At 39.6% G+C, this 19,149-nt stretch overlaps 1 protein-coding gene across 17 annotated transcripts in view; it reads left to right on the top strand.

Moving 5' to 3' along the window:
- SYT16 (synaptotagmin 16) overlaps positions 1-19,149 on the top strand; it is a 245,608-nt gene that overhangs the window by 11,321 nt on the left and 215,138 nt on the right. For 5 of the 17 annotated variants that reach the window (XM_041759535.1, XM_041759527.1, XM_041759528.1 and 2 more), the window contains one exon: positions 14,559-14,825. The exons of 8 other annotated variants lie outside the window; for them this stretch is intronic. Coding sequence is in view for 1 of the 9 variants with exons in the window: in XM_041759541.1 (XP_041615475.1) it covers positions 14,795-14,825 (31 nt within the window). In the remaining 8 variants the exon portion in view is untranslated. Of the gene's footprint in view, positions 1-5,018; positions 5,158-14,558; positions 14,826-19,149 lie in introns of all 17 variants that reach the window. 4 more of the 17 variants (XM_041759541.1, XM_041759526.1, XM_041759531.1 and 1 more) reach the window with 1 other exon arrangement.

The following is a 19,149-nucleotide window of genomic DNA, read 5'->3' as shown; positions in this document are numbered from 1 at the left end:
TAAAAAATATAGACCAACTAAGACTTGGAAAATTGCTACTTTGTAACTATCATAGTAACAATTGATTCATGCAAAAATCATCCGTGGATGCTAAACTATTGTGTGAAAACTTGAAGACCAGAATATTTACATTCCTGGAGAATTTTCCCACAGATGACTTATAGTAATTGCAAAGGGGAATATGTTAATTTTACAATAGAGAAACATGGGTGTACACTCCATTGTGCAAATAATCAAAGTTAATATCACCTGTAATGGGACAAACAGATATCCTGTGCTTCCTGGTATGAGACAGTGGAAGGGCATAATGCCAGTTGTGCCAAAAATGTATAATCTGATTCTAATCAAGAGGAAATCTCAGACAAATGCAAATCAAGAGACATTCCACAGAAGTCTGTGGCATGAGAAAGGGCTGAGGCACTATTCGAGATTGAGGGAGACCAGAGACAAGGAAACACAGTGGATGATTTTGGGTCAGACCCTAAATTGGGGAAAAAAAATGTTCTAAGGGACAATGGTGTTTGGTGGTAATTGGTGAAATTTGAATATAGATTATATATTTGATAATAACCTTGTGTCAAAGTTAAATTCTTTAAATATAATATTTTTATTGTAGTTTGGGAGAGAATATATTCTTAAGGGAAGAAAGTATTTACAGCTAAGGGGACATGATGTCTGGAACCAAATATCATGGTTTAGGAGGAAATAAGTACATAAGTGTGCATATATATGTATATGTGTGTTATACAAGGAAGAAAGAAAGAAAATGTGGTGACATTTTAACATTTGGGGAATCTAGGAATTATTTGAACTATTCTTGCAACTCTTCTATTAAGAAAGAAAGAAAGAAACAAACAAACCCAACAATTTAGAAATGACAATGGTGGGATGACAGTCTGTAGTTCTAAGTAATGTGGTCTAATGCGATTAAGTTTATATTCTGAAAAAAAATCTTGTTGAAAGACCCTTAATTCTGGACTCCTAATTTTGGTCTGAGATCATAACACTAATAAAACTGTTAATCGCAGAAAACCTCATATACATAAAAAGGAAGAGAGAAGAGTACGATAAACCTCCACGTACTCACTATTTTGCCAACTTTATTGCATCTGTCTCTCCACTACTTTTTTGAGAGAAGGTATTCTGCAAGCAAATTCCGGATATCATGTCGCTTTAATCACTGATGCCTCAGTGGGCCTCTGTGCACACTTTATCCCTCCCAGAACGCCCATGCTGCTAGTGTACTTAGGAAAAGGAACAGTTCCAAAATAAGAGATGATAGCATTTAGATATTGTTAGATTGGTTAGAATAGTAACCCGAGTTCTGAGGACGTATTGATTTGACATACAAGGGTTGTACGCTTGTTTTAAGTTTGAAAAGCTGACTAAGCCTAGTAATTATAAATAGTTTAGAAAAAAGAATCTGAGAAGCTGCTTGTTCTTGTTCTGTTTTCCAAACTCCTCCTCCTGTTTTCAACCAAGAATTAAATACTTGAAGAAAACATAAAGATGTGTATGGAGACAGTATTCTGGATTGATTTACCTATTTGCTGTTACCCTATTGAAAGATTCTGAAAGTCAGAATGACTAACTTCATGCTGAATGAGTAGAATTCCATTGCTTTAATTTCAGCATGGCATCTTTGATTTGGTAAGCCCAGAGAAGCCTTTTCTTGCTGAGCTGACTTTCCAATGTTTTGTATAGAAATGGGCCAGATCTCTTGGGAAGAATAAGCCTTTTCCTGCATATGGTAAATTTGGATGACATTTGTTCTTTTAGGTCACTAGGATATCATTTAGTTATTAACTATTATTTAACATAATAGATTGATAGAAAGATGCCCATTATGCCTTTTAACAATGATTATGTATGTAAAATGATGGTAAAATCTTTCACAGCTCTTTTTACTAAATTAAGGAGGTATCTGAAGCACAAATAAAATTCTTATACACAACTATTATACTTCCCTTAACAGATTATACACATATGATTTTAGGTTGTTTAAATGTATGCATAGATACCATCCCTTTATGATAGATTCTCTTATTGAAAATAAGAGTATAAGATCCTTGAGAGTTCTAATTTTAGGAATGCAGTGTCTCATTTTATAGTTTGATTTGCAATGAAACAAAGATTAAGAAACATAAAATGATTTTATCCACCCTATGTGAAAATTCCCCTGGCTTACATACTTGCATATTTATAGACTCCTTTAATCTATTACCAATGAAACTTAGATTTTCCACTGACTTAGCTCAATAGACAACTGAAAAGGTAGATGAACTCAGTGTGATAGTGGAAGAAAGTATAAGCTTAGCTTCAGAAGTGCCTGAGCTCTGAACACTGGACCTAACACTCACTGCCTGGGTAACCACGGGTAAATTGTTTAACTTTCCAGAGCTATCTTATTCCACTCTGAGAAGTTGTAAAAATTAAATAAGATGGTGCACATAGTAGGCATTAAAAATGTCTCCTCACCCTCTACAAGATCCAGCCTGTAGTGTATGGTTCATGTTGCAGAGATAATCTGTCCTTTAAAAATGGAGTCCTAGTCGTTGATTCCACTTTTCTTTGTGAAGAATATAAAATGAATACCAAATTATCTGTTTAGAAATCTAGGACTCTACAGAAGTGAATCTAGGAGAAATCACCCAAAGGTAGACAACTCAGATTTAAAATAGATGTATTAAATCATGACGTTTTCCTTCCCAACACCTATCATTTTTGCACAAGTATACTTGCAGCATGTACCATGAACATGTGGGTTTGCAGTGCATGTGAACACATATAATTTTTAATAACCTAGGACAATTTTAGTGATGGGCTCTTAGAGGCACTGCAACAGCTATTTATGGCTATGGGATCCTCTATGCTAACTTGCTCCTAGTGATGTCTTTGGACTTTGTAGTTTTGCCCCTCACTTGGGCATGACTGATGGGTGGTTGTAGTACTGGATGGATGTTATTTTAGGGGGTCTCCCTGGAGTTTGATACCCTCCTGGTTCTGAAGTCTTATAAAAGCCTGACCAGTGATGTTGATAAACCTGAAGAAATTTGTGGTCGGCCCATTATCAAGCTTTACAAAGGCGTTGTCTTCTAATAATGTCCATGATGACCTTATCTGCCTGATGTCCCTGCTGATCCTGTTCTTGGCAATCCAGGTTCTGACTGAGAGTAACCTTTCTCCATCTCATACTCCCACTGCCCATCTTGATATTTCCTGTTTCTCTTGCATTTCAGCCCATGCTCTAACTCCTTATCTGCCAATCCGTTTTTTCTTCACTTTCATTTTTCCTTTGAACTGTGGTTGAACCACACTGATTCTGTCAACTTCAGGTTTGTAGAGTCCCCAGCAGCTAGGCTGCCTTCAACCAGCCCTCCCCTGCTTCTCCATAATTAGAAAGTAGAGCATAGCGCTTCATCCCTCAGACTCTACCATCCTGTCCTTAGGCTTTTTAGAGGCACATTATAGTGTTCCTCTTGACTGGTCCATCAGCATAAAATCAATTGTTAGATGTTAGTGGTGGTAATTATAATTATAATTTTTCTTTGTGCTCCCCCTTGTATTTGTTATCTTTTGCTGTGCAACAAATTACTACAAACTTAGTGCCTTAAAACAACACATCTGTCTCCCAGCTCTGTTAAGTCACAAGTCTGGACGGGACTTCTGGGTATTGGGAGTTTGCAAAGCTGCAATTAAGGTGTCAGTCAGGTCTGGGTTCTCATCTGAAGGCCTGAGACTTGACTGGGGAAGGATCTACTTCCAGGCTTATGTTGGCATATTATCAGTGTATCACTTGCTGACTGGGTTCAGACCCTGGCAGTCTTGTGGACTGAAGATCTCCATTTCTTGTTGGCTGGAGCTCCCTCTCAAGTCCTTAATACATGAATCTCTTCAGTATATCCACTTACTTCATCACAGCTAGCAAGAAACGAAGTATCCTAGCAAGATAGGTATTAAAATCCTAAGTGATAGAATCACAGAAGTGACATCTCCTCACCGTTGACGTATTTTATTGTTTAGAAGCAAATTAGAGATTCTGCCGAACTCAAAGAGAAGATATTACACAAGGGTGTGAGTATCAGAATATGAGGGCAGTTGGAGACCATCTTTGAGTCTGTCAGCCATACTCCTGGTAAAACTTTTAGCATCTACTTCAACTAGCTTTTTGTTTGGAGTATCACATTCCTCTTTAAGACTTTAGATAACACTGAGGCGGTAAAGCCTGAAATGATAATTGCCTTGCTCAGAAAAGAAATCATTCTCTTTCCTCCTACCAGAGAGCTGTTGTGCTGTAGGAATGATGCTGGGGCAGGGAAGGAGAAGTTTTGGTCTTGGAGCTGTTATTGGGAAAGACATGTCTGAATGAGGTGCTGCTGAGGGGAATTTCAAGTAAACAAGCCTATATGCTTTGTGAATTACTTTTATGAAAACCATTAAATTTTTTTGAAAATCTAAAAATTTTTAATTTTTTAAGAATTTAAATTAAAAATTTAAAAATTTTTAAAAATTAAAAACCAGTAGGTGGCCCAGTGGTTGAGTGTCTGGTTTTAGCTCAGGTTGTGATCCTGGGGTCCTGGGATTGAGTCCTGCATCAGGCTCCCTGCCCGAGCCTACTTCTCCTTCTGCCTGTGTCTCTGCCTCTCTCTCTCTCTCTCTCTCTCTCTCTGTCTCTCATGGATAAATAAATAAAATCTTAAAAAAAAAAAAGAATTTTTAAAAATTGAAACACTCAAAGTTCTCATTTTTGGAAAAGTTAAAAGATGGACTCAGGACAAAGCTATGAAATTAGGGCTAAAAGTCAGTGAAGGTCCCAGAATAAGAAAAATAAGGGGAATGAGAACTCCATCAAAGAGAAGCTGTTTTCTTATGGGGGCAAATGGATTTTATTAAGGTGCCTTGTCAGTGTGTGAAGCATTGTAAGGGGGTAAGAGATTATTTAAGCTTTTAAGTTTCTATTTGTGTTGTATTCTCGTGATTTTATTCATCTCAAACTATTGTTTTTGACTTATTGAAAGGATGACGGATGCCTGGAAACTGGAGAATTCTTGACTACTGATAATATTTTTCTGTGTAACAAATTGCATGCTGAATTCTTGCTTTAAAATTGACTCAGAGTTTAGAATATGAAACTACTCAAAGAGGTTTTCTTCAATGGTAAATGTTGATTTTTACTGCATGTCCTTTTCTTGAGATTTTGAACATCTTGATTTTTTTTGGTTGCTACTTAACACCCAAAAGCTATTCTACAGTAAAAGAGATGTAATCACAGCCATTAGCTACTCATAATTAAGGTAAGACTATCTTAGTTTTAATAAATTGATTTGGATCCTAGAGACAAACATGTACATTTTTATCTGGTATAAATCAGCCCATATAAAATTATTAGAAGGTAGGAACCTGAAATTATTTTTGTAAAAGGGATTCTCTCTCCCATTGTGGCCAAATCACATGCTGTTTTCTCTTTGAAGTCTTTCTAAACTCTCCAATAGGTACAAATGTCCAACAGATTCTCAACAGAATCCATTGCTCATTTTATCTATACTTCCTAAGTTTTTTTTTTCTTTCTTTTTCTTTCTTTTTTCTTTTTTTCCCTTTCTCTAGTCTGTATGTTCTTTAAGGAAAATCTACTTTTAGGTTTATTTCCTCAATTTTTGTCAATCTATTGAATAAGCTTGGTGCTTTGCAAGGAGTAACCACACACATGGTTGCCACATTTGGTCTGTTTCTCCACTATGAGACTCTTCTTTGGATGCCCCTCTTTATTCCAACAATTCTCAAAGTGTGGACCTAGCAACCCTGCATGGTGGAGGTCTCTAAGACTTTAGAGGGCCAGTAAGGTCAAAACTGCTTTCATAATATTTCCAATATTGTCTTTGTCTATTCCTTTTCCTTTTTCTTGACTGTTATCATAATTGCCAGATGGGGGTAGGGGGGGCACCTGGATGGCTCGGTTGGTTATGCGTCTGCCTTCGGCTCAGGTCATGATCCTGGGGACCTGGGATGGAGCCCTGCAACAGGCTCCTTGCTTAGCAGGGAGCCTGCTTCTCCCTCTCCCTCTGCCCCTTCCTCTGCTTGTGCTTTCTTTCTTTCTCAAAAAAAAAAAAAAAAAAAAAAAAAAGATTCGGTAGATGGTACATAAGGAACGATGACATCCTTACCCCTACTAGAATGTTGTGCCTGTGTATTCTGTTTTTCAATGTAGTTCAGTTTTCAAAACTTTCCTGTGTTAAGATTGATTTTATGCATGGACCATTTTATAAGTTTATCCAGTTCCCTCTTCTCTGTAGTCTTTACCACCACCCCCTACCTCCAGCTAAGATGAGGCAGCTGCTCTGTTGTCCTCCACGTGGTCCAGTGTGATGGTTGATAGTACTTTCCTTCATAATCTGTAGCCTTGGTGGTCACTGTGGCAGTGCAGAGAGGAATGAGCACTGCCTCTTTCCTGATTTCATCTTAGTGCAGGGCAGGGATGGTCAACGAGACTCCACCTTGCCCCATGGGTGGCACACCCTGGGCAGAGGAGGCTTGCTACCTCTGCTTTGTTAGTGTAGGGTGGGGATGGTCAGCAGGGCTCCTTCCCTCAGGCACAGTGCCTGGTGGGGAGGCACAGGGATGTGGCTTTTTCATGGTATTTGCTTAGAGTGGGCTAGGTATATTAAAAGATATTCTATCCTTTAGAGCTGTCCTCTTCCAAGACCTTTGGCTAGAGAAGAGAGACCTCAGTTGGGGATGAATTGCCCTTTGGGTGACATTTGACAGTCTGAAGACATTTTTTGCTATTAGAAGTGGGAAGTTGTTACTGGCATCTAGTGGGTAGGGATTAGAGATGTTGCTAAATACGCTACAGTACACAAAATAGTCCTGCCCTACCCTGAACAACAACAATAAAATTATCTCTGAAATATCAATAATGTCAAGGTTGAGAACCCCTGAGCTACAGAGAGTGGACTTTTCTTGGAGCTATTTATTTTTTAACATTTATTTCATATTGTCGAAAAGTGGAGATCCCCTCAACATTTTTTTTAAAGATTTTATTTATTTATTCATGAGAAACACAGAGAGAGGCAGAGACACAGGCAGAAGGAGAAGCAGGCTCCCTGCAGGGATCCTGATGTGGGACTCAATCCCAGGGCCCTGGGATCACGACCTGAGCCAAAAGCAGATGCCAACCACTGAGCCACCCACATGCCCAACTCCACTCAACATTTTAATATATTATTTTTCAGTCCTTTGGCATCTATCATTGATGAGAAATGTGATTTATAATTTAGTTTTAGATACATTATCTTTCCCTTTTGGTTGATTTTAATTTTTTTCTTTTATTTTCAATTTCAATTTCAGTCCATGAATAAGAGTATATTTTTTTCAAAGAATTTTTTTAGGTTCACAACAAAATTGAGAGGTAGAGGACTTCCCATATACTTCCTGTCCCAACTTCTACATAATCTCCCCTAGTATCAACATTACTTAATAGAATGGTACTTTCTTTTTCTTCCTCTCTCTCTCTCTCTCTCTCTCTCTCTTTCTTTTCTTTCTTTCTAAGGATGAACCTACATAGATACATCATAATCCCTCAAAGTCCATAGTTTACATTAGAGTTCACTATTGGTGTTGTGTGTTCTGTGTGTTTGGACCAATGTAGAATGACAGGCACCCAGAGCATTTGTACTTCCCAAATTCACTGTGCTCTCCCTGGTTATCCTCACCACCCCCACCACATCAACCACTGATTTTTTTTTATAGTTTGGTCTCTTCCAGAATGTCATATAGTTGGAATTGTACAGTTGGTAGCCTTTTCAAATTGGCTTCTTTCACTTAGAAATACATATTTAAGTTTCCTGCATGTCTTTTCATGGCCTGATAGCTTATTTCTTGTTAGTGCTGAACATTATCTCATTGTCTGGATGCAACACATTTGATTTGCCAATTCACATACTGGACAATTTGGTTGCTTCCAAGTTCTGGCGGTTATGATTAAAGCTGCTATAAACATTTTTGTGTGGACGTAAGTTTTCAACTTATCTGAATAAATATCAAGAAGTGCGATTGCTGGATTGTGTTGTAAGAGTGTATTTAGTTTTGGGCGCCTGCGTGGCTCAGTTGGTTAAGCATCTGCCATTTGGCTCAGGTCATGATCTCAGGATCCTGGGATCAAGCCACTTAGTGGGGAGTCTGGTTGTCTCCCTCTCTCCCTGCCCCTGCTCAGGCTCTCTCTCTCCCCTCTGTCTCAAATAAATAAAATCTTTTTTTTTCTTTAAAATTTAAATTTTATTTTAAAATTGGACATATTGGGCAGCCCCGGTGGCTCAGCGGTTTATTTCTTTATTTTTTAATTAATTTTTATTGGTGTTCAATTTACCAACATACAGAAAAACACCCAGTGCTCATCCCGTCAAGTGTCCACCTCAGTGCCCATCACCCTTTCCCCTCCAACACCCGCCCTCCTCCCCTTCCACCACCCCTAGTTCGTTTCCCCGAGTTAGGAGTCTTTATGTTCTGTCTCCCTTCCTGATATTTCCCAACATTTCTTTTCCCTTCCTTTATATTCCCTTTCACTATTATTCATATTCCCCAAATGAATGAGAACATACACTGTTTGTCCTTCTCCGATTGACTTATTTCACTCAGCATAATACCCTCCAGTTCCATCCACGTTGAAGCAAATGGTGGGTATTTGTCGTTTCTAATTGCTGAGTAATATTCCATTGTATACATAAACCACATCTTCTTTATCCATTCATCTTTCGATGGACATCGAGGCTCCTTCCACAGTTTGGCTATTGTGGCCATTGCTGCTAGAAACATCGGGGTGTAGGTGTCCCGACGTTTCATTGCATCTGAATCTTTGGGGTAAATCCCCAACAGTGCAATTGCTGGGTCGTAGGGCAGGTCTATTTTTAACTCTTTGAGGAACCTCCACACAGTTTTCCAGAGTGGCTGCACCAGTTCACATTCCCACCAACAGTGTAAGAGGGTTCCCCTTTCTCCACATCCTCTCCAACATTTGTTGTTTCCTGCCTTGTTAATTTTCCCCATTCTCACTGGTGTGAGGTGGTATCTCATTGTGGTTTTGATTTGTATTTCCCTGATGGCAAGTGATGCAGAGCATTTTCTCATGTGCTTGTTGGCCATGTCCATGTCTTCCTCTGTGAGATTTCTCTTCATGTCTTTTGCCCATTTCATGATTGGATTGTTTGTTTCTTTAGTGTTGAGTTTAATAAGTTCTTTATAGATTTTGGAAACTAGCCCTTTATCTGATATGTCATTTGCAAATATCTTCTCCCATTCTGTAGGTTGTCTTTTAGTTTTGTTGACTGTATCCTTTGCTGTGCAAAAGCTTCTTATCTTGATGAAGTCCCAATAGTTCATTTTTGCTTTTGTTTCTTTTGCCTTTGTGGATGTATCTTGCAAGAAGTTACTGTGGCCAAGTTCAAAAAGGGTGTTGCCTGTGTTCTCCTCTAGGATTTTGATGGAATCTTGTCTCACATTTAGATCTCTCATCCATTTTGAGTTTATCTTTGTGTATGGTGAAAGAGAGTGGTCCAGTTTCAGTCTTCTGCATGTGGATGTCCAATTTTCCCAGCACCATTTATTGAAGAGACTGTCTTTCTTCCAGTGGATAGTCTTTCCTCCTTTATCGAATATTAGATGACCGTACATTTCAGGGTCCACTTCTGGGTTCTCTATTCTGTTCCATTGACCTATGTGTCTGTTTTTGTGCCAGTACCACACTGTCTTGATGACCACAGCTTTGTAGTACAACCTGAAATCTGGCATTGTGATGCCCCCAGCTATGGTTTTCTTTTTTAAAATTCCCCTGGCTATTCGGGGTCTTTTCTGATTCCACACAAATCTGAAAATAATTTGTTCTAACTCTCTGAAGAAAGACCATGGTATTTTGATAGGGATTGCATTAAACGTGTAAATTGCCCTGGGTAACATTGACATTTTTACAATATTAATTCTGCCAATCCATGAGCATGGAATATTTTTCCATCTCTTTGTGTCTTCCTCAATTTCTTTCAGAAGTGTTCTATAGTTTTTAGGGTATAGATCTTTTACCTCTTTGGTTAGGTTTATTCCTAGGTATCTTATGCTTTTGGGTGCAATTGTAAATGGGATTGACTCCTTAATTTCTCTTTCTTCAGTCTCATTGTTAGTGTATAGAAATGCCATTGATTTCTGGGCATTGATTTTGTATCCTGCCACGCTACCAAATTGCTGTAAGAGTTCTAGCAATCTTGGGGTGGAGTCTTTTGGGTTTTCTATGTAGAGTATCATGTCATCAGCGAAGAGGGAGAGTTTGACTTCTTCTTTGCCAATTTGAATGCCTTTAATGTCTTTTTGTTGTCTGATTGCTGAGGCGAGGACTTCCAGAACTATGTTGAACAGCAGTGGTGAGAGTGGACATCCCTGTCTTGTTCCTGATCTTAGGGGAAAGGCTCCCAGTGCTTCCCCATTGAGAATGATATTTGCTGTGGGCTTTTCGTAAATGGCTTTTAAGATGTCGAGGAAAGTTCCCTCTATCCCAACACTCTGAAGGGTTTTGATCAGGAATGGATGCTGTATTTTGTCAAATGCTTTCTCTGCATCTAATGAGAGTATCATATGGTTCTTGGTTTTTCTCTTGCTGATATGATGAATCACATTGATGGTTTTACGAGTGTTGAACCAGCCTTGTGTCCCAGGGATAAATCCTACTTGGTCATGGTGAATAATTTTCTTAATGTGTTGTTGGATCCTATTGGCTAGTATCTTGTTGAGAATTTTTGCATCCATGTTCATCAGGGATATTGGTCTGTAATTCTCCTTTTTGGTGGGGTCTTTGTCTGGTTTCGGAATTAAGGTGATGCTGGCCTCATAGAACGAATTTGGAAGTACTCCATCTCTTTCTATCTTTCCAAACAGCTTTAGTAGAATAGGTATGATTTCTTCTTTAAACGTTTGATAGAATTCCCCTGGGAAGCCATCTGGCCCTGGACTCTTGTGTCTTGGGAGGTTTTTGATGACTGCTTCAATTTCCTCCCTGGTTATTGGCCTGTTCAGGTTTTCTATTTCTTCCTGCTCCAGTTTTGGTAGTTTGTGGCTTTCCAGGAATGCGTCCATTTCTTCTAGATTGCCTAATTTATTGGCGTACAGCTGTTCATAATATGTTTTTAAAATCGTTTGTATTTCCTTGGTGTTGGTAGTGATCTCTCCTTTCTCATTCATGATTTTATTAATTTGAGTCTTCTCTCTCTTCTTTTTAATAAGGTTGGCTAATGGTTTATCTATCTTATTAATTCTTTCAAAGAACCAACTCCTGGTTCTGTTGATCTGTTCCACAGTTCTTTTGGTCTCAATATCATTTAGTTCTGCTCGAATTTTAATTAACTGTCTTCTTCTGCTGGGGGTGGGGTCTATTTGTTGCTTTTTCTCTAGTTCCTTTATGTGTAAGGTGAGCTTTTGAATTTGAGATCTTTCCAGTTTTTGAATGGATGCTTGTATTGCGATGTATTTCCCCCTCAGGACTGCTTTTGCTGCATCCAAAAGATTTTGAACAGTTGTATCTTCATTCTCATTAGTTTCCATGAATCTTTTTAATTCTTCCTTAATTTCCTGGTTGACCTTTTCATCTTTTAGCAGGATGGTCCTTAACCTCCACGTGTTTGTGGTCCTTCCATACTTCTTGTTGTGATTAAGTTCTAATTTCAAGGCATTATGGTCTGAGAATATACAGGGGACTATCCCGATCTTTTGGTATCGGTTCAGACCCGATTTGTGACCCAGTATGTGGTCTATTCTGGAGAAAGTTCCATGTGCACTTGAGAAGAATGTGTATTCAGTTGAGTTTGGATGTAAAGTTCTGTAGATATCTGTGAAATCCATCTGGTCCAGTGTATCATTTAAAGCTCTCGTTTCTTTGGAGATGTTGTGCTTAGAAGACCTAGCTAGTATAGAAAGAGATAGATTGAAGTCACCAAGTATATGTGTATTATTATCTAAGTAGTTCTTCACTTTGGTTATTAATTGGTTTAAATATTTGGCAGCTCCCACATTCGGGGCATATATATTGAGGATTGTTAAGTCTTCTTGTTGGATAGATCCTTTGAGTATGAGATAGTGTCCCTCTTCATCTCTCACTATAGTCTTTGGGGTAAATTTTAATTTATCTGATATAAGGATGGCAATCCCTGCTTTCTTTTGAGGACCATTTGAATGGTAAATGGTTCTCCAACCTTTTATTTTCAGGTTGTAGGTGTCCTTCTGTCTAAAATGAGTCTCTTGTAGACAGCAAATAGATGGGTCCTGCTTTTTTATCCAGTCTGAAACCCTGCGCCTTTTGATGGGGTCATTAAGCCCGTTCACGTTCAGAGTTACTATTGATAGATATGAGTTTAGTGTCATCATATCTATTCAGTCCTTGTTTTTGTGGATTGTTCCACTGAACTTCTTCTTAAAGGGGAGTTTTAAGAGTCCCCCTTAAAATTTCTTGCAGAGCTGGTTTGGAGGTTACATATTCTTTCAGTTCCTGCCTGTCTTGGAAGCTCTTTATCTCTCCTTCCATTTTGAATGAAAGCCTTGCTGGATAAAGTATTCTTGGTTGCATGTTCTTTTCATTTAGGACCCTGAATATATCCTGCTAGCCCTTTCTGGCTTGCCAGGTCTCTGTGGAGAGGTCTGCTGTTACCCTAATACTCCTCCCCATAAAAGTCAGGGACTTTTTTTCTCTTGCTGCTTTAAGGATCTTCTCCTTATCTTTGGAATTTGCAAGCTTCACTATTAAATGTCGAGGTGTTGAACGGTTTTTGTTGATTTTAGGGGGGGATCTCTCTATTTCCTGGATCTGAATGCCTGTTTCCCTTCCCAGATTCGGAAAGTTTTCAGCTAGGATTTGTTCAAATACATATTCTGGCCCTCTGTCCCTTTCGGCGCCCTCAGGAACCCCAATTAAACGTAGGTTTTTCTTCCTCAGGCTGTCATTTATTTCCCTTAATCTATCCTCATGATCTTTTAATTGCTTGTCTCTTTTTTCCTCAGTTTCCCTCTTTGCCATCAACTTGTCTTCTATGTCACTCACTCGTTCTTCCACCTCATCAAGCCTCGTCGTTAGGACTTCTAGCTTGGATTGCATCTCATTTAATTGATTTTTAATTTCTGCCTGATTGGATCTAAATTCTGCAGTCATGAAGTCTCTTGAGTCCTTTATGGTTTTTTCTAGAGCCACCAGTAGCTGTATAATAGTGCTTCTGAATTGGCTTTCTGACATTGAATTGTAATCCATATTTTGTAACTCTGTGGGAGAGTGGGCTGTTTCTGATTCCTTTTTTTGAGGTGAGGTTTTCCTTCTAGTCATTTTGCTCAGTGCAGAGTGGCCAAAAACAAGTTGTACTTGATAGAAGCGCGAACTCTTCTCACTGTAGTGTTCCAGCTGGTCTCTCTTTAAATCTCAGGCCGAATTCGTAGATTTTCAGGATGATTGGATGGTTTTCTAGGTAATTTGTTGAGGACAGGTGACTTGGAGACCCTACTCTGCCGCCATCTTGCCCCTCCTCCTCAAATAAATAAAATCTTGAAAAAAAAAAATAAAGCCCAGTAGAATTGCTGAGGCTCTGGATTTGATTCTCTTTCTTTCTTTCTTTCTTTCTTTCTTTCTTTCTTTCTTTCTTTCTTTCTTTCTTCCTTTTTCTTTCTTTCTTTCTTTCTTTCTTTCTTTCTTTCTTTCTTCCTTCCTTCCTTCCTTCCTTCCTTCCTTCCTTCCTTCCTTTTTCTTTCTTTCTTTTCTTTTTTTTTTATTTTTGAATCTGAGGGATATTTGTCTTTTGGAGCTCACCTATGTAATTACATTGATTTTTCTGGCTATGTGTTTTCTGGAATTTTATGCATGTGTCATGGGAAGGGCACAGCCAAATCAGCTCTGCATCCTATGGCCAGAGTCCTGAATTCACATTTGAGGTAGATCCCTCATCCATCTAGTTGTATTGGCATATAAATACTCCTTGGTGCTCTGCTTTTTTCTTTTGAAATTATTTATTAAACACATTGCTATATTGCAATTAACTATTACTTGAAAAGGTATTATGGTATTTGCTGTATTAATATGATGGCACATATCCTAGCATCTTCATAAAACTGAACAGGTGTTTGATGATGTCTTTCTGTTTTCAAAGCACTTGTTTTAATTTCTTTAAGGCCTTAAAGAAACCTACCTTTCATAAATCCTGATTTTTATCTCCATTTAGCATATGAAGACATTGAAATTAAGAGAAGTTGTTACATTATTTGCTATCACAAAAGATTTTCAATGAAGGAGGCAGTGCAATTAATATCTTCACTGATGTTAAAAAATCAGTTAATAGACTGGCATTTTGATTAGGACTGAGTAGTACAATAATATATACTACATGGACTCACTTTTTCACTTAATAGTACATTGTGAATATTGTCTCATGGAAGATGATTATTTTATGATTTAACAATTATCTTTTTAAAAATTTTATTTATTTATTTATTTATTTATTTATTTATTTTAACAATTGTCTTTTAATGAACATTTATTTATTATTTACTTCTAGGTATGGAGCTGCTAAATCAAAGGATGTGCTCATTTGATAATCTGATGTTGCCAAGTTTTCCTTCAGAAAGATTGCAGCAAAAAAAAACAAAAAAAGATTGCAGCAACTTATAATTTCACCAGCAGTATACTGATTAAGAAAAAAAAACAAAAACTAGCCAAACTTTTTCTACAAAAATAAATTTCAAGCTGTAGATAATATAACAAAAGGTTTTTCAGCCTGGCTCACAGACTTGCATGCTATCTCTCCCAGCGTATCCATGCCCAGGTTAGTGAGACCTCCTTTTTTGGGTCTGGAACAGTGGTTTGCAAAGGTGGTTATGGGACAAGAGCATTAGCATCCCCCAGGACTTGTTTGAAATGTTTGGTCAGGTCTCCCTCCAGCCCTCCTGATGGGGAGTGTGTGGGGCTCAGCAATCTGCCTTAATCACTTCCAGGGTTCTGAGGCAAGCCAACTTGGAGAACCACTGGGCTAGAAGCCAATTCTTGTGTAACTCTGAGGTCAGCTCCAGTTCTCGACTCTCACATCCTTTTTCATTCAGGTCAAAGAAATCTAATTCCTGGCACTTGATTTATCACAGTCTCTTCCAGCTTTTTGTTCCTGCTTCTCAGAGTCTCTTGGTAGCTCAGTGTGCTGATAGCAGCTCTTGTGTTGACATGGCACTCACCCAGATGAGGAGCTGAATTCGTTTTTCTCAATGCAGATACGTACCATCTATTCTCTTTCTTTTTTGGAGGCTCTGCCAGAGCCTTGGGATTGAGGGGGTTTCAGATGAGACCCCTGTTCAAGGGGTAACTTTTTGCTAGCAAGCAGGGCCAGATGTCATTACAGGCGTGATCCTCCACTGAACATGGCAGGCTGATCCTTGAGCCAGGGGCTCAGCATCCATAAGGTTCGTGGAAGGCCTGCTTCTAAAACGGGAATATTTTAAAAAAATATTTGCAAGAGAAAGAGCACGAGTGGGGTGAGGGGCAAAGGGTGAAAAGACTGTTTTCGCTGAGCAGGGAACTGGATGCGGGGGCTGGATCCCTGGACTCTGGGATTGTGACCTGAGCCGAAGGCAGATGTTTAACTGACTGAGCTGCCCAGGCATTCAGACTTGGAATATTAATAATATGAGTATAAATCCCTCAGCAGGAGAGTCCTCTAGGAGCATGCTTTTCATATTCACCTATATTAAAGATCGCTTGGATTCTTCAACATCCTAGGTTCCAAACTGTTACCCATTGACAGTATGCTTCTGGTGACAGGGTCACTCTGCCACCTTGTGGCCATGCTTGAGAATTGTATTTCCCCAGATGGCCGCGTTTTCTCTACATCCTTGTACCTTGCAAAGCTGAAATTGGTCACCCTGGGTTGTTTCTGCCTTTGCCTTTGAGAACGAGTATGATTTGAAGAGTCACAGCACACACAAAAAGAAGACTTTCTAACAGTTTCATTTTTTTTTAAAGATTTTATTTATTCATTCATGAAAGACACACACTCACACACACACACACACACACACACACACACACACAGATTGAGAGAGAGAGAGAGGCAGAGACACAGGCAGAGGGAGAAACAGGCTCCACACAGGGAGCCCGATGTGGGACTCGATCCCAGGTCTCCAGGATCAGGCCCAGGGCTGAAGGCGGCACTAAACTGCTGAGCCACCCGGGCTGCCCTTTCTAACAGTTTCAAACAGATGTATATGTGCAAGAAACTTTTATTTCTTGTGTAAGAGCATCATGGTGTATTAGGTAATGTGTATTCAAAGCCAGAATGGGCCAATGTTCTGTCCCAAAGCTGTCTGAAGGATGTTCTGGGAGATCTTGTAATTTTCCTAGGGATTTGAGTGAACATTGTATAGTAGTTATTAATTTTAGATTACAATATTTTCGTTGTTTTAGGTCACATTCCCTTATTTCTCTAAATTACATGGAATTAGTTGTCCGGTTGGAGGGGAAATTCAATCTCAGTCATTACTAAGGTAACTTTGCCCACTCCCTGAGCTCATATAAGAATCCCAGGCTGATGCAGTGCACAGATTTGGCATAGGGCCCAGTCTACTGTCCACCATCGGCTCCATCATGACGCTTGCACAGTCTTATATGCTGCAGCTGAAGATTGGAATAACATCAAAGCCAAGCCAGTTGACTCTCAGCTGCTCACATCAGTGGCCCCTCTGATACATAGTACATTCACTGTAGGTTTCCTGGAGTGGTCCCTCCTATCACCCATGCAGGCACAGTGGGAATGGGGTCTGGGTTTCTGACAGAGTACAGTCTGTTAAACTCAATCCTTTCTTGGTCTTCAAGGATACCCATTTCTATTCCCCTTTGATATTGCCTTTCCTCCACAAATTACTGTCTGAACAGAAATTTGCTTGGATACCTTGCAGCTTCCACTCATGACCCTATGATATACAAAACCATTACACATGTCATGTGACTCTGGCCAAGGAGTCCAGAACTCCACACATACAGTTTTTTATCTTCTTGGGAGGGAGAAGGAAAAATGCTGATAGCAATAGAAGCAGGAAGAAAGCACAGACTGACATCTCAATAAATTATGCAACTCCTCCATCATGTTTGGTGTAGACAGTAGGAGGCCTCTGCAGGGCAAAAACATCTCTTTACTTGGGTCAGCCCTAACCACTGAAAGGTGTTTGTTTATTGGATTTTGACTACAGGCTGAGTACTGTACTGGGTACTTGCAGTATGGTCTTTATATTGGGACCTGCAGTCCCAAGTACCTGATGCAAATGGACACTATGTGCCAGGAGAGTGTGCAGCCAGAGTTGTGAAGAAATGCTGAAGGAAGTGACCATTCCACTGATGCAACAGGAAAAGTTACCTGCAGGAGAGGACATTTGAATGGGGCCTGGAGATAGCAGAGAAAGCTTCACAGTGGGAAAGAAATGAGGCATGCAGGTACATGGAAGCAGTGGAGTCCGCCCAAGCACAGGTCTGAGTACTGGAAGTACATAGCTGATCATGGGAAATGGACATGTAGGAACAATCTGGGGAGGGGCATGGGGGTGAGTACAGGTGAGCTGGGTTGGAGCCTCGTCCCAGAGGACTTCATTTGTGGCATTAAGAAAATCTTCATTTATCTTTTAGGCCAGCAAGTCACAGTCCATTTGCTATTGCATTTGATTCCTATGGGTTTACTTAGGGAAATGTGTCAGTCCCTCAGGGCTAACTATGCTTTTGTCTTTTTCTCTCCTGTTCAAGAAACTGTAATTAAGCTGGGAGGGAGCCTTGTGGAACACAGTGGAGAGGGAGAGACGATGAAGAAGCCTGGGTGGGGGATACAGGAGGTGTAGGATGGGGCAGGGGTGGAAGTGAGCTAGCAGTTATTGGAGCAAGCCATACAAGAGGTGCTCAGGGACTGAGCTCAGGTAATATGTGGGGAAAATAGGGATGAAAGAGACAAGGTGGAGGTAGAATCCGGGGTTTATATGTTTGAGATTAGATATACAGGGTGAAGGAGAAATGAAAGATTATAGAGCTTTTAACATTAGACAACTGGTTGGATGAAAATCTCATTGTTTGATACAGAAGGTAAGAGAAGAAGCACATTTGGAGATCAAGATAATGAACAAAGGTCTTCAAAGTGGTGGTGATGAGAGGTGGCTGAAGACTGGTGGGTTATTCCCTTTAGTTGCTTAAGGGAATTGAAGCAGCCAGATTAGAGAAATGAAGGATAAAGGGAGCCAAACAGGTGGAGCCAGTGACTATAGGCTGTTTAGTCAAGAAATCCGTACAAGGTAAGGAGATGAGAGGGTGGCTTAGCATCCCCTTAACCAAGGAAAGAGTTGAGTATATTTATAGGCTTGATGGGCAAAAGCCAATGGAGGGGGAGAGCCTGAAGATGTGACAAACAGAATAATTAATGGTACAGTCACCCAAATGAGAGGAAGTCATTGGATTAGGTTAGCCCTGTGGTTCCCTGTCATTTGGAACTAGTTTTGGGGACGAGGGACCAATCTGGCTCCAGAATCTACTGAAATGGGGTAGAAATCCCTTGGGATCTCCCCGGGGCTGAATGCTTACATGCGTAGGAAGTAACAGAAGGTTTCCTAGGCTCATCTACAGACAGCAGTTTGGTCTTCCAGACTATCAGGATCCTTTTGGAGGGAACAATGTGTGATTAAAATTAAAACAACAACAACAACAAAAAACAATAGCAAGGCACCACTCAGCAGTCCCTGTGTGGGGACACATTTACAGCTGGATCCCTGGCTTTTGTTTTTAGTCACAGAGAATGCTGGGGAGCACCCTAGCTCACTCAGTTTGGTTTTAGAAAAAGGAATGGCTCAATCCTGTGTCATTGCTTTTGTATTAAAAAAATACACATGATTAGAAGCCACAGAGAATTCCTAGATTAACAATTTTTATGAAGTCTTTTGGAAATCTGGGTCTCTTTAATTGAAAATTCTTTAATTTTAACTGGGTATCTTTAAACTGAAAAACATTTTGGTCTGCTTTTGTTATATCTACCCAGTAGCTAGATTGTGAACACTTTGAAGAAAGTGAAGAAATAGAAAGGGATTCTCTTATGTCTATCCCTTTGATGTCCTCTATATCAGATGCATTTGACAAAA

This window comes from Vulpes lagopus, chromosome 6 (genome assembly GCF_018345385.1).
Source record: "Vulpes lagopus strain Blue_001 chromosome 6, ASM1834538v1, whole genome shotgun sequence".
In the NCBI taxonomy this organism is placed as follows: domain Eukaryota; kingdom Metazoa; phylum Chordata; class Mammalia; order Carnivora; family Canidae; genus Vulpes; species Vulpes lagopus.
This window is presented reverse-complemented; position numbering and strand designations above follow the sequence as displayed.